The sequence below is a fragment of the Artibeus jamaicensis genome, unplaced genomic scaffold, assembly GCF_021234435.1.
Source record: "Artibeus jamaicensis isolate MK-2021 breed Jamaican fruit bat unplaced genomic scaffold, CSHL_Jam_final contig_777, whole genome shotgun sequence".
NCBI lineage: Eukaryota > Metazoa > Chordata > Mammalia > Chiroptera > Phyllostomidae > Artibeus > Artibeus jamaicensis.
In genome coordinates this window covers 1,877,202-1,890,044 of record NW_026521966.1, presented here as the reverse complement: position 1 = coordinate 1,890,044, position 12,843 = coordinate 1,877,202, and the positions used below count along the sequence as shown (strand labels likewise).

Below are 12,843 nucleotides of genomic sequence, written 5' to 3'. Positions count from 1 at the left end.
AAGTTTAAACAGGTTAAGTAACTTGTCTATGGTTACACAGCTAGTAGGTGGCAATCAGTATAACTGACTCACAGTTTGGAGTCCTTCCTGCTGCTAGGTTGAATAGGCTGTGACCGCTCTGCCACTCACTTCATCCCAAGTAGTGAAGCATATTCTGACAGCTGTAAAACAAAACTGCCTGCATGAAGTGGGGGCTGGATTAGATGTGCTGTTTTCCTTCAGTGGTTAAGTCTAAATTCCAAAGCCAAAGAAGACATTTTTGGAATAACAGTTCTTTGTAAATGCATGGAATTTAAGGTAAAAGACTCTAGTAACTCATTTAGAGATTTGAAAGCTGTCTACTCACTATTAGGGGCTTTCACATATTTCTATTAGCTGCAATAATAATTTCTTTTGTGCTATTATTACCACTCCTGAAGATTTATTTTATTTTATTTTGTATCTTAAAGATACCCATGTATTACAAACAAACTGAAGGTTCATGAGCATTTTATACCACTCTATTGTTCAGATGCACCAGTTTTTATGTCATCATCATTATTTATTTATGGCTAACATGAATTCAAAGCAAATATGCAAATCAGGACATCAGAAGACACAACTGTCGTCATAAAATACTAGTCTTCAGAGAACAACATCTCCACGAGGTTGGCCTGAAGACATTCAGATTCTACCAGTTTTTGAGGCTGCAAGAGAAGAACAGTCAAATCTTAACCAACAGCTACAAAAATGCTAGGAAGGGATAGAATTGTTCAGTCTTGAATGACATAAATCTTGGAACAGAGAAAGTATGCCATTCAGAAACTACCGACTGGTGGTAACAAGTTTTATGAAATACTTAAGATACTTGCTTTAAGATGAATCATTACAATAATTGGGTCTAAACTTGGCTAAAACCGGAGACAAGGCAGCCCAGTGCCATCCCTTCTCGTCAGCTCTTATTCAGAATCCCAGGGCCATGGCCAGAGGTACCCTTTTCAAGCAATTATGGGTTGAATGGAAAACCACTGTTGATGCCAGTATTTAAAAAATCATATGTAGACCAGCTTTCTTGAGACTGTTCATAAAACTAAAATAATAGCTTTTGAAAATCATGAAAAAGGCCTGAGAGGTGTGACCCTATGGGTTGGGTGTCACCTCAAAAGACGAAAGGCTGCCCATTCAGGTCCCCATCCCAGGCATATGCCTAAACTGTGGGTTCAGTCCCCAGGCAGGATGCTCCCCTCCCTTCCTGTATCCATCAATCAGTAAACGCATGAAAAAGATGTCATGTTTAGGTACTTACATTACTAATAGTTTACTGGGATTGGCCACAGGGAATGGACTGAACAATGTGGTGTTTGGGATGAAATGTCAAAACCTTTCCACATTGGAATTCAGAACAGATTAAAAGAGTTGACAGGGTGAAATGTAACCCCAACATAGTTGAAGAAAGATACTCACTGTTCCATATTTAAGTAGTGTAGGCACTGCAGTTACTTTCAGTTTTTTTCTGAAGTCATTATTTGGATCTTTCCAACTTTAAAAAGAAAAAAATCATGAAAAACATTTACTTAGTTTTACATTTTGTTTAATATTTAATACATCCCTACATTTAGTTCTTTAGTAATCATTGTTTTATTGTAAACATTTTTAAAAACCTTGAGGACTGACCTGTTCCCCTGTGTAAAAGTTTTCATTTGAAGTGTAACTAAGCTATAAAACAAATGTAAAGACAATTAAGTTCTGAACTAACACCAGGCCAAATTCATTTCATTATCCTTATCTCCAATATTCATACAAGCGGCTGAACATTCAAATTTCTAATTTGTATTTAATATCTTGTAATTGCTTAACTTATCCCACTGTATCTCAGACAAAGAATCTGAGTCCCGAGGCCCTTCCGCCTGTTTGCAAGAGTCCAGTGCATGCCTGAGAAATAGACTGTGTATTGCCACTTACTAAGGTTTATCTCCCACTTGGCAGTAGATGAACACACATCCTTCACAAATATGCTTCAGCCCCTCTCGTACGACTGGTTCAGCTTAAAAAAAAAAGTTGATATGAAGTAATCACATCAACTCTACAATTAGGCACTGAAAGTGTCCCTCTCCCCTCCCCTCAGTTTTGGCTAAGGACTCAAACTTTAACCTGCAGTTAACTGAGGTGTTCTAGGTCAGGTGTGCTCTGATTTGAGAGGCACTTTTAGTTAAAGGTAACTCAGTCCCAGTCCTGATTTGCCTCCACGCCTCAGCGCCCAGAACGAAAGGGAGAAAGGCTGACCAACCCAAAAGAGATCAACTTACGTCTTCAGTAAGACACTAATCATGCTGGGGGTGCGAAAAGCTTGAAAGAAGTAAATTTCAAGATTACTTGGGTCGAATAGTATCAAGATCACTCTTGGGGCGGGGATGGACTTGGCCGGAGAGAGGGGAACAGAGAGGAAAAGGAAGCAAGACGACAGCTCAGACAGCCCAGCAGGTCTTGAGACTCCCTCGCCTCTTCTCAATGCTGCCTAGGCCTTCTTGCCACTTCCTCTAGGCAGCAGCCCCGAATCCCGGCCTCACCCTGCACGCAGTCGGGGCACCAGCTTTTCCCTTCGGCGTCCTTAGAACCGGTGAAGTAGGCGAAAATGGTCTTGCCTTTGTGCTGCTCCACAGCCCGGCTAAAGTCCTCGAAGCCGGATACACTCACCTCCCCGTAATGCGCCATTGGGAGACCGGACCAAGAACCGCAGTGGGAATCCTCGAGCAGCACCGCCCAGAGGCGGGGCTCCACATGGGGCGGGACGAACCTGTTTCTGGGCGGGCTAGGAGTACCGCGGTGCCGCGGGAGCCCCAAAGCTTTGGGGGCTACGGGGACCTCTGAGGGCCAAAACGCATCCGTGCTGCCTTTCTGCTCTTGCTCCGATCTTTCGGTTCTGGCTCCATCCCAAAACCTAGGCTGCTGCCCTAATCTGGTCTTGGCCCCCAACTCCTTGTACAATGGCTGTAAACCCTTCTGCCTTACAGCCGTTGGGCTTGTAGGTGACTCAGAGCCCTAACGGCTCCCATGCCGCCCTGCGCCTGTTGCTATGGCGACCAGGCGAGCGGCCGGAAACGAGGCCTAATTGAGATCCTCCCCCCGCCGCCGCCGCCTGCTTCCCAGTAGCCGCGCCTCGCCACTCTGGGCCGGGTGGGCTCCGGCGGAGTTGGGGGGATTCTGGGAAGCTGCGTTAGGAGTCATGGACCTGGGGGAGAGGAGACCTTGACCCGGGGCAGATCCTGCTGCTTGGAGCCCCTAATTACCTATTCTCCTGCCTAGGCTTTAGGGTGGGGCCCGGACTGGGGAAAGGGGGTGCGGGACTGGGCGGGGTGGGGGGGTGGCTGGGAGGAAATAAGGCTGTGAGGTTGGAATCGTGTGTGTGTGCGTGCGTGCACGTGTGGAGCAGCCTTGGGAGCAAGGTGCCCTGGGTCTGCGTTGGGGCAGACGGGAATAGCCCTCGAGCTATGAGCTGGCCGACTGGCCGTGGGCTCTTGCCCAGACTGCGCAGGGGAGAGCGAGCCGCAGAGGTGCCAGGCCGCTGTATGCGGCCTAGCAGGTCCGGGCGCGGAATTCGCAAGCCAAGGGGGAAGAGATGGGTTGCAAGGACATCCCGTGGCCGAAGAGTAAGGCGCCGGGTGAGGTCATTGGTGTGGGAGATGCGCTGTGTTAGTGCAGAGAGGCTGCAGCAGTGTCGGCAGCCACGAGGGAGAAGACAGGCGGCGGAGACAGCCGCGGCCGCGGAGGCCAACGGGGCTTCGAGGACTCCTGGCACTACAGACTCGATTGAGGCTGCAGGGGACCCTGGGGCTGTGTGGGTGAACGGAGCTGTGGGGGAACCCCAGGTGGTGGGGCCTGCCGGGTCTGTGTGGGTGACGGGCACTGGGGAGGAGGAGCAGGCAGTTTGTAGGAGTCCCCGGGGCTGTGAGAGGAAAGGTCGTCCTGGATCTATGGGGCATGAGAGTATTCTGGAGCTGTGGCTGAAGGTGCAGGCTATGAGGGCTGCTTCAGGATGTGGGGAAGGAAGCAGAGTCGAGCTCCATCCTGTACCTCCTGGAGAGGGGCCAGTTGAAAGGGGTGTACCTGGCCGAGCTTCGTGGGTAGAGACCAGCCGGGGTGGTCTTACAGGACCGTGGGTAGAAGGACATGTCAGGGCAGCCCCCCAGGCCTCAGGAATATCTAAAGGCCTAGGGGCGGCTTGTGAGAGGCTCTCAGGCTTGTGTGGGCCTGGACAGGCTGTGAGGGTCCCACCTGTGGGTATGCCTGGGACTGTAGAGATGAGCTCTGGGTTGGTCCCACCCCTGCTATGGGGAGGACAAGGTGTGGGGGTACCTGGGACAGTGGAGGAGACAGGCTATGGCCATGCCGCAGGCCCTTGGGGGAAAGGACCAACTATGGGGGTACCTGGGCCCATGGGGTGGCCTGAAGCTGTGGCGGTACCCAGAGGTGTAGAGGCAGAGGTAGGCTGTGGGGGTGTTCCAGGTCTGTGGGAGAGAGGGCAGTCAGTGGTGGTGCCCGGGGGTCTGGTACAAGAGACAGTCTGTGGGGATACCCCAGGCTTATGGGTAAGGGAACAGGCTGGGGGGGTACCCAGTGCTGTGGAGGAAGAAGCTACCTCCATGGCTGCTCCAGGCATATGGCGGAGGAGACAAGCTCTGGAGGAGGTAGGCCCTGGGGGCATCCCTGACCTGTGGGGCACCAGAGAGCCTGTAGGGGTACCTTGTACTACTGAAGAGGGAACTAGATGTGGTGGTGACCCAGGGTTCAGGGATGGAGGACAGGCTGTGTGGGCAGAGACAGGCTCTGCAGGTGACCCAGGGTCATGGGAAGCTGTTCAGACGGCAGAGGTATCTGGTCCTCATGAACAGCAGGCAGGTCCTCTGGGTGCTCCAGGCCTGTGGAGTGTGGGACAGGTTATGGGAGCACCTAGAGCTTTTGGGAAGGAGGTGGGCTGTGGGAGTGTCCCAGGTCTGTGTGGAACAGACCAGCCTGTGGGTGTGTCCCAGGCCGGGGTGGTGCCAGGAGCCATTGCAGAGCAGACATATTATGGAGGTATCCTAGGCCTGTGGGACGGGCAGCAGGCTCTGGGGGTGCCCCTGGCTGACTCGGTGCCAGGGGTGGTTGGGCAGGAGCCATGCTGTGAGCATGTCTTGAGTCTGTGGGAAAGGAGGCAGGCTGTAGGGGAGCAAGAGGTTCTGGTGCCTACGGCTTTAGGGGTACCTGGGTGTGTGGATCAACAGGCTGGCTATAGGGATGTCGCATGTCTGTGCGGGAGGAGAGAACAAAGGAGGGAACAGGCTGTGGGCTTCTCTGAGACAGCAGGGGTGTCCGAGGCGTCGTCAGGCATGCCCAAGCACAGGTGTGCCACAGCAGGGGTACCCACAGCCACAGGTGTACCTGTATCTGGAAGGGTGCCTGCTGCTGTGTGGGTGTCTGGCCCTATGTGCCCAGAAATCAGCTCTAGAGATGTCTTGAACCTGTGGGAAAGAGTTCCTGCTACTAGAATACCCATGGCTTCAGGGGTACCTGTGGCTTCTGAGGAACTGCTTCCTGTGAGAGAGAATGCTGGTTCTGCGGCCTTCCCAGGATTATGGGGAGGGAGGCAGGTTATTGGGGTTCCTGAGACTGATAGGGTTTCTGTGGCTTCGGAGGTACCTGGTCTTGTTGGGAAGGAGACTGGCTCTGGGGTTGCCCCAAGATCTTGGGGAAGGAGACAGAGTGCCAGGGTTCCTGTGGCTGCTGTTGAGGTGCCCAGGGCTCCTGGGGTGCCTTGTCCTCTAGGGGTAGAGACTGGTCCTGGGGGTTTCTCACATGTGCCAGGAAGGAGGCAGATTGCAGGAATACCTATGGCTGCAGGAGTGTCCATGGCTGGTGGGGCGCCTAGGCCCGTGCAGGAGGAGTCTGGTTCTGGAGGTGTCTCAGGCTCGTGGGGGGATAGAGAGACAGGGCAAGGACCTGCAGGTGCCAAGGGCCCCGCAGGGATGGTGATGCCTGCCACTGCCCGGATGCCTGGGCCCATGGGGGAAAAGGTGGGCCCTGGAAGCATCTCGGACATGTCAAGAGGGAGACAGACTGCAGGGGTGTCTGTGGGGCTTTGTACAGACCCAGGGGTGCCTGGGCCTGTAGGAGAGGAGACACTCTCTGGGGGTCGCTTGGACTTACCAGGAAGAAGACAGGCTGCAGAGAAGCCTGCGGCTGCTAGAGTTTCCATGGCTATGGGAGTGCCCGAAGGTACTGGGGTTCCTGGGCCGATGGTGGGTGACACTAGCTCTGAGGATGTCTCGGGTGTGTGGGGAAGGCGACTGGCAACTGAGAGGCGCACTGCTGCCAGGGCCTCTGAACCTGGGGGTGGGGAGCCTGGCTCTGAAGGTGTCTCGGGTCTGTGGAGACAGAGACCTGATGGACAAGGCCCTGGGGCTGTGAGGGCACCCCTGTCTTTGGGGGTGCTTGCAGCTGTAGGAGTTCCCGTGGTGGGGCGCGTGCCTGCTGCTGTGTGGGTGACTGGGTCTGCAGGAGAAGAAAGGAATGCTGCTGTCCCAGGCCTCACGGTGTCAGGGAGACAGTCTGCAGAGGGCCCTGGGACTTCAGGGGAGGAGCCAGGAGGTGGGAGTGTCCTGGGGCTGGTGGGGAGGAGCCAGGCGTCCGGAGTGTCTTACACCCACGGGCAAGGGACCAGGTTATGGAGCTCCCCAGGGTCCGTGGGGCCAGAAACAGACTGTGAGAATGTGCCAGGAGTGTCAGGTACGAGAAGGGCTGTGGGGGTGAGCGAAGCTGTGGATGTGTCCTCAGTTTCAAGGGTGGAAACAGGCACTGGCCATTTCAGGGACCACCCGCAACAGAGAGGGAGGCAGGCTGGACGAGTGTCTGGAATGGGAACAAGGGGGGACAGTTTGGGAGAAAACTGTGTGGGGGAGGACAGACTGAGGGGGGCGTTCCGGTAGTATGTGTAGGGAACAAATTGGGGGGTCCTGGGACTCTGGGGACAGTTTGGGGGAAGATTTGTCCCGGGTTGTGGGTGAAGGCACAGGCTCTAGGGGTGTTGCAGGGTGGGGGAGAAAGATTTTTTTTGGAGAAGACCCCCGGTATGTGGGGTCACAGTGGGTTTCCTGGAGCAGTTGGAAAGGGACAGGTTGCAAGGAGAGAGGTATCCCAGGACTTTGTACTGGGGAACAGTTTGGGAGTGGGTGTTCCCAGACTCTTTGCCTGTGTGTGCGTGTGTGTGTATGTTTGTGTGGTGTCACTTGCGCTCTCCCAGAACCGTGGGGATCACATCATATTTTTCCTGGTAGAGAACGGATTATTAGGCCTCTGGCACCCTGGGGGAAGGTGTTGCGCCCATAAAAGCTGCAGTTGCCCTGGCCCCATTCTGCAGACGCCCCTGAACTGTGGTGCCAGCGAGCCACTTGGGATTGCCTTGCTCACGTGCCTCCTCCCGCCTTCGTTTTTGATGTGTCTTTACGGCCTTAGAAATAAGGAATCTTGGACAGCCGCCTTTATATTCCTTCAGATGTGTCTGTCTTTAAGCAAATCCAGTCTACAAATGTTGGGTTTATTTAGAAGCTTAAATTAGGGATTTTTTTAAAACCTGATTTTCCCAATTGATTTTCTCTGGGGTTCTTGGAGAGAACAAATTCCTCAGTACACCTAACACTAGTCAGTTTATGGGAAATCAACTTAATTCAACAAATGTTGAGTTAAATTGTCTACTGTGCTCAAAGCACTGTGTTGTGGGAACTCTCAGAGAAGAGCAAGACAAGGCCCTTCCCCTCAAGGAACCTTGTCTAGCTGGGAAGATGGGACATATACCTGTGAAATAGGTAAATAACAACCTGAGACAAATGTGTGATAAGCACTTGATGAGTGCAGGGATACTAAAGCGTCCGGAAGGAGGCATGCAGAACAGGGAGAGACTGCTAATGAGTGTAGCCCGTAACAGCTTCCAGAACACTCATCTTTTGTCTCCACTGTGTGTGCACAGGGTGCGGGGGAGGCGGGGGAAATTGGACGTTTGGCGAGGTCATTCAGTTAATGGCAGATCCTAGCCTACATCTAGGTATTCTGATGCTGCGGGTTTATTTAGAATCATTCAGTTCTGTCCTGAGCTGCCGAGGAGGGTGAAGCCTAACTACTTTCTGACTAATGGTTAGGATTTATTAATGTGGAACGTGTGTCCATAAAATGCCCTGCTGGGAAGTGCTTGTTGACCATAGCAGAGCTCTGTTTTTAGAATAATGTCTTACTAAAGACCCTTGAGATTTGAAATTTGGAATAACAAGGGCTCAAGAGATTATCAGTAGTGTCCCCTTGTTCTCTTGGAAAGTAGAATTTCAAAAGTGTACTTGCTTTTGTAAATGGAACAATCATATACTTACCTTTAAGCATATGTTCTTTAGTGTGAAGTTGCTATGAACTACTAGAATATATATGAGCATGGTATTGTCTTTTACTTATTCTTTTCCTTTGTTTGAAGACTCTTAGTCTGAAAGTAACTGTCTTCCATTTCAGGCAATGCTTTTGGGAAGAACTGTTGGCTGATAACTGAGCACTGATGTTCTGCACTGTCTGACATGATGGGACCGGCTTCAGCCTGTGTTCATCTGGCATCTAGTGTTCAGCTTGCTGGGCGGAGTGATTCCTGGGCTCTTCCGGCCCAGGTAGGTGTTTATTCTTTCATATTTTCGTTAGGAAACATTTCAAACATGAAAGTTGAAAGAAAAGGATAAGAACACCTTTTTAATCTTCTATTTCAATAGTTTGTCCTGTTTTTCTGTCCACCCTTCTCTCTCAAATTGTTGCAGAACCATTTCAAAGTGAGTTGCAGATATCATGACGCTTCTAAATATTTCAGAATACTGATCCTAAAAATAAACTCTTCTGCATAGCTATAATGCCATTCACTAAGAAATGGACAAAATGTTTTCCTAATATTATCTAGTAACTAGTTTTTATTGTATTGAACTTTACCCAGTTGTACCCAAAATACCTTTGTATTATGAAAAACCTTCCTTCAAACATGCAGCAAAGTCAAATTTCACAGTGAACACCTAGATTCCGTTGCTGTTTCACTGTATTTGTTTAATTGCATAGCTGTCCTTCAGTCCATCTCTCTAGAACACATTCATCAGTCCGTCATACTTTTTGACATATACCAAAGTAAAGTTCAGACACAAGTACCCTAACTTCTTCAGCATGCAGATCATATACTAGAATTTACCATTCCTTTTGATGTAAATTTTACACCTGCAATGAATACATTGAAATACATTTGTTGAGTATTGAGATTTTATTTATTTATTTCTAGGGGGAAGGGAAACATAGTTTTTCACTGTTCCAGTCCTAGAATCGGCCATTTATTCAAAGAGTGCTTGTCACTTTAACGGAGAGTGGAATTTAGAAATCAGTATCTGGACACTGGATGTGCTCATTGATTCTCAGGTGTCATTGTTCACGGGCCCTGTCGGGGGACAGAACTGGAAAATAGACGAACACACTTGTGCGGCCGCACATGCACACATTCGTATGTGCACTCACATCCGTACCCCTCTCTCTCTCGCCTTCCCTTTCTCTCTCTCTCCATATTTTTCCCCTTTTGGTGTATCTGTCTGCTTGCCTATCCATATGAAAACCTGTGACTTTACACAGATATCTCCAATGCCAGTGCCACACTCTCCATTTTACTCAACAATGTGAAACCTCACTACAGTTATCCGCAGTCTATCTACTTATCTGCTCAATCCTAGAATGTACAAAAATATTTCAAAATTTTAATTCATGCCTCTGCAAAAAGAGAGGTCTACAAATTAAAAATTTCAATATTTTTAGAGTACTTTTTATTTTTAGTCTGAGGTCATATGGTCCAAATGCTGTGTTCCAAAGTTCATTGGGTTAAATTTTTTTTTAACCCTCACTTTTTAGTGTGGTTACATTATTCATTGGAGATTCATTGTATTTCATTGGTTGGTATTCATTTTTAGGGCTTTCCTGCATCCTTATTAATTTTACTTATTCCCTTCCTCCTCTCCTCCTTTCTTCTCTCCCTTCTCTCCTGTCTCTCTAATATCTGGGAGACTTCAACATGGTTCCAAATATACTTGTACAAAAAATTATAGTCAGAGGGTTGTTATCGCCTCTTCATTCCTCTATCCTTTCTATTACGGGACAGGGGGTCTGGCCCTGAGCCAGCAGTGTGTGGGCTCTTGACTTTATATAGAAAAGATTTCACAGCACAAGTCCAGGTGACTGGGAGGGTGCATTGCTTAACCCTGGGGACAGTGAAACAAGGAAGAGCTCAGCATAGAAGAAGCAACAGGAGAGACCAGGTTCAGCTGCCTTAACTCACTGGGAAGTCAGAGAAAAGGGGGCATTCGGGACAGGTTCAGGGGGTTAGCCTGGCTTGAGCCACCACTGCCTATTGGTTACCTGATTTCAAGTCTTTTGGGGACCCTTAGAGTTTAGGAGTTGCGTGCCTCTGTGGGAAGAAGAGAAGGGAAAAGGGAGGAAGGGCATGGGGCTGGCTGCTGCCCGGAGGGAGATGCTCAAACGCTGGGTCTCTTGTCTTGAGGGTTTTAGCTCTTGCAGCAGGAACTGGAGGGGAGTATTCAGGGGAGGGTTTCAGCAGAATATTCATCAATTTTCCAGGTGTGCCTCGTCAGGGTCATGGTCTCCTCTGATCCATCAGTGACAGGGCAGGGGACCTTCAGTCACTGCTGCTGGTCCTGCCATTGCTCACCTGATTTTGCTGCTTTTCTGGGCCTGGAGCTCAAATACAACTGAGGCCTAGATGCCATCCCTAGGGAGGTGACCTTCTGCATCTGGCTGCTCCGCCAGTTTGTCCAGCCCTCTGTCTCAATTTCCCTACTTGTCCTGGCCTCCTGGCCTGACTCATTTCTACCCAACTCCTACCCATACCCTGTAGATACCTAGTCTTAGTAGTCTCTGATTTTTCTTTCATGTGCTTCTTTTTGTTCAAATGATTAGACATGTATATATTTTCTCATATTTTCCTGTTTTTTTAAGATATTACAGGTACTCTTTTGCACTTTGCTCTTTTCTCTGAACAGTGTATCTGAGAAATCCCTCCACGTCAGTTCAAAGAGATCTTCCTCACTCATTTTTTCATTTTTATAGTACTCCTTTGGGTGAATATAGCATAATTTATTCAGCCGTTCTCCTAAAGAGCATTTAGGTTGATTCCAGTACTTTGCAATCACAAACAATACAGTGGTAAGTAACCCTTTGCATCTGTATTGGGGGTGTATCTGCAGTGTAAATGGCTGTAAGTGAGGCGGCTGGGTCAGAAAGTAAGCACAGGTAGTTTTGTTAGATGTTGCCGACTCCCGTCCCTGAGGAGTGTAGCGGTTTGTGTTCCCACCCACAGTCTGAGAGCGGCTGTTTTCATGGCCTCGCCCACAGCACACGTTGTCATTCCTTTCACGTTTCTGCTAATCTGTTGCTGTTCCAGCATTTTCTTAATTTGTATGTTCTTTTATGTTTAAGGGCCATTTTTATATATAATTTTGGTAAGTTGTCCAAGTGTTTTTCTCATTTTCAGTTGAGTTTTGGTATTTTCTCAATATTTAAGGTTTCTTTATATATAGGGAGCCCTCTGTACTTGCAAATATTAATTCTTCTTTGAATTTTTTATGGCATTTTTAAGAAAGATTTTATTCATTTATCTTTAGAGGGGAAGGGAAGGAGAGAGGGAGAGGAACATCAATGTATGGTTGCCTTTCGCGCATCCCCTGCTGGGAACTGGCCTGCAACCCAGGCATGTGCCCTGACTGGGAATCGAACCGTGATCCTTTGGTTTGCAGGCCCTTGCTCAATCCACTGAGCTACACCAGCCAGGGCATTTATGGCATTTTTTAACAATAAATATAGGTAGAAGTTGTTTCTAAAGTTTTTATTTTAGCGTAATGAAATTTTGTCACTCTTGCCTTTTATTGCTTATGGATTTTCAGTTAGAAAGTCTCTCTCTATGCCCAGGTCAAAGAGGAATTCACCCATGTTTTTTCCTAGTACTTACATTAAGTCCCCCAGGTACTTTAGGTTGTTTTTACTTTGGACAAGAGGCTTTGTCTGTACTTGGAACTTATAAGGCTATAAGTTTCAAGTACTGTTTATCAGTATGTGTGTATCTTCCATACTATTTATTTTTCTTTCTCTTAATTTCTGGTGAGGTTTATACCTGCTTTTATTTTTTCAAAATACTGTCTCGAACTTTTATGATAGTGGGTTCATTTTAAACTGACTCCTCACACACGTGATTACGTGAACACGCTCCAGCGTGGAAGCCCGTGAGGCCCCCCAGGCGGAGGCGCCGCAGCACGGGCCTCGTTGGGTTTGTTGTGGACACACACGTCCAGAGCCGTGGAGTTGTCTGCTGCCTTTGACCTGGTAATCCCAGGATAGATCATCTGTCCTAAGGAAGTAGTCAGAAAAGAGGAAAAAAATTAAATGTATGGAAAGCCTGGAATAATCCAAATGTTTAATAATAAAGTTGTAATTAGGTTAATTGGCTTTTGGAAGTGCAACCATGAAAAATAATGAAAACTGTGGGAATATGGACACATGACTATGTTAACTGAAAAACAAAACCAAATTTGTATTTGTTATGATTAAAACTGACAAAAACGTAAGCCTGCATAAGAAGGTGTAAGTGGCCTGTTCAGAGCAGCACGGACTTGGTGCAGAAGAACAGGTGTGGCCCAGGCACCAGAGGAAAACCTCAGGGAGGCCCGAGGAGGTGTTGTCGAGTGGCCCAGGTCCAATGCGGCTCTGTGCTGAGTCTGCCAGCAGTTCTGGGGAGTGCTCGTAATGGACTGCGGTGGTCACCTGCCAGAA

General features: G+C 48.8%; 3 protein-coding genes across 7 annotated transcripts in view; 2 read left to right on the top strand and 1 right to left on the bottom strand.

The window, feature by feature from the left end:
• Positions 1 to 520: 520 nt before the first annotated feature.
• On the bottom strand, positions 521 to 3,015 carry TXNDC17 (thioredoxin domain containing 17). The gene is made up of 4 exons (XM_037126750.2): positions 2,547 to 3,015; positions 1,942 to 2,023; positions 1,444 to 1,519; positions 521 to 686 (listed from the first exon to the last, which is right to left on the bottom strand). Exons 1-4 carry the CDS (start codon positions 2,689 to 2,691, stop codon positions 618 to 620), a joined length of 372 nt encoding a protein of 123 aa, XP_036982645.1. The 5' UTR covers positions 2,692 to 3,015; the 3' UTR covers positions 521 to 617.
• Positions 3,016 to 3,108: 93 nt separating this feature from the next.
• KIAA0753 (KIAA0753 ortholog) overlaps positions 3,109 to 12,843 on the top strand; it is a 65,481-nt gene continuing 55,746 nt past the window's right edge. For 2 of the 5 annotated variants that reach the window (XM_037126748.2, XM_053672589.1), the window contains exons 1-2: positions 7,031 to 7,817; positions 8,506 to 8,654. In XM_037126748.2, coding sequence (XP_036982643.2) covers positions 8,568 to 8,654 — 87 coding nt within the window. In that variant the 5' untranslated portion in view covers positions 7,031 to 7,817; positions 8,506 to 8,567. Of the gene's footprint in view, positions 3,291 to 7,030; positions 7,818 to 8,505; positions 8,655 to 12,843 lie in introns of those variants that run through there. The other 3 variants (XM_053672588.1, XM_037126747.2, XM_037126746.2) reach the window with 3 other exon arrangements.
• On the top strand, positions 3,357 to 6,973 carry LOC128628476 (collagen alpha-2(I) chain). Its single transcript, XM_053672587.1, has one exon. It carries the CDS (start codon positions 3,468 to 3,470, stop codon positions 6,939 to 6,941), a length of 3,474 nt encoding a protein of 1,157 aa, XP_053528562.1. The 5' UTR covers positions 3,357 to 3,467; the 3' UTR covers positions 6,942 to 6,973.

What these genes read in the sequence shown, in the direction of transcription:
- LOC128628476 (XM_053672587.1), top strand. Translation starts at nt 3,468, where the DNA reads ATGAGCTGGCCGACTGGCCGTGGGCTCTTGCCCAGACTGCGCAGGGGA.
- TXNDC17 (XM_037126750.2), bottom strand. Translation starts at nt 2,691, where the DNA reads ATGGCGCATTACGGGGAGGTGAGTGTATCCGGCTTCGAGGACTTTAGC. An exon ending in GTGCCCCGACTGCGTGCAGG is followed by an intron (nt 2,024 to 2,546) that starts GTGAGGCCGGGA and finishes TTTTTTTTTAAG; the next exon opens with CTGAACCAGTCGTACGAGAG. An exon ending in CAAGTGGGAGATAAACCTTA is followed by an intron (nt 1,520 to 1,941) that starts GTAAGTGGCAAT and finishes TTCTTTTTAAAG; the next exon opens with TTGGAAAGATCCAAATAATG.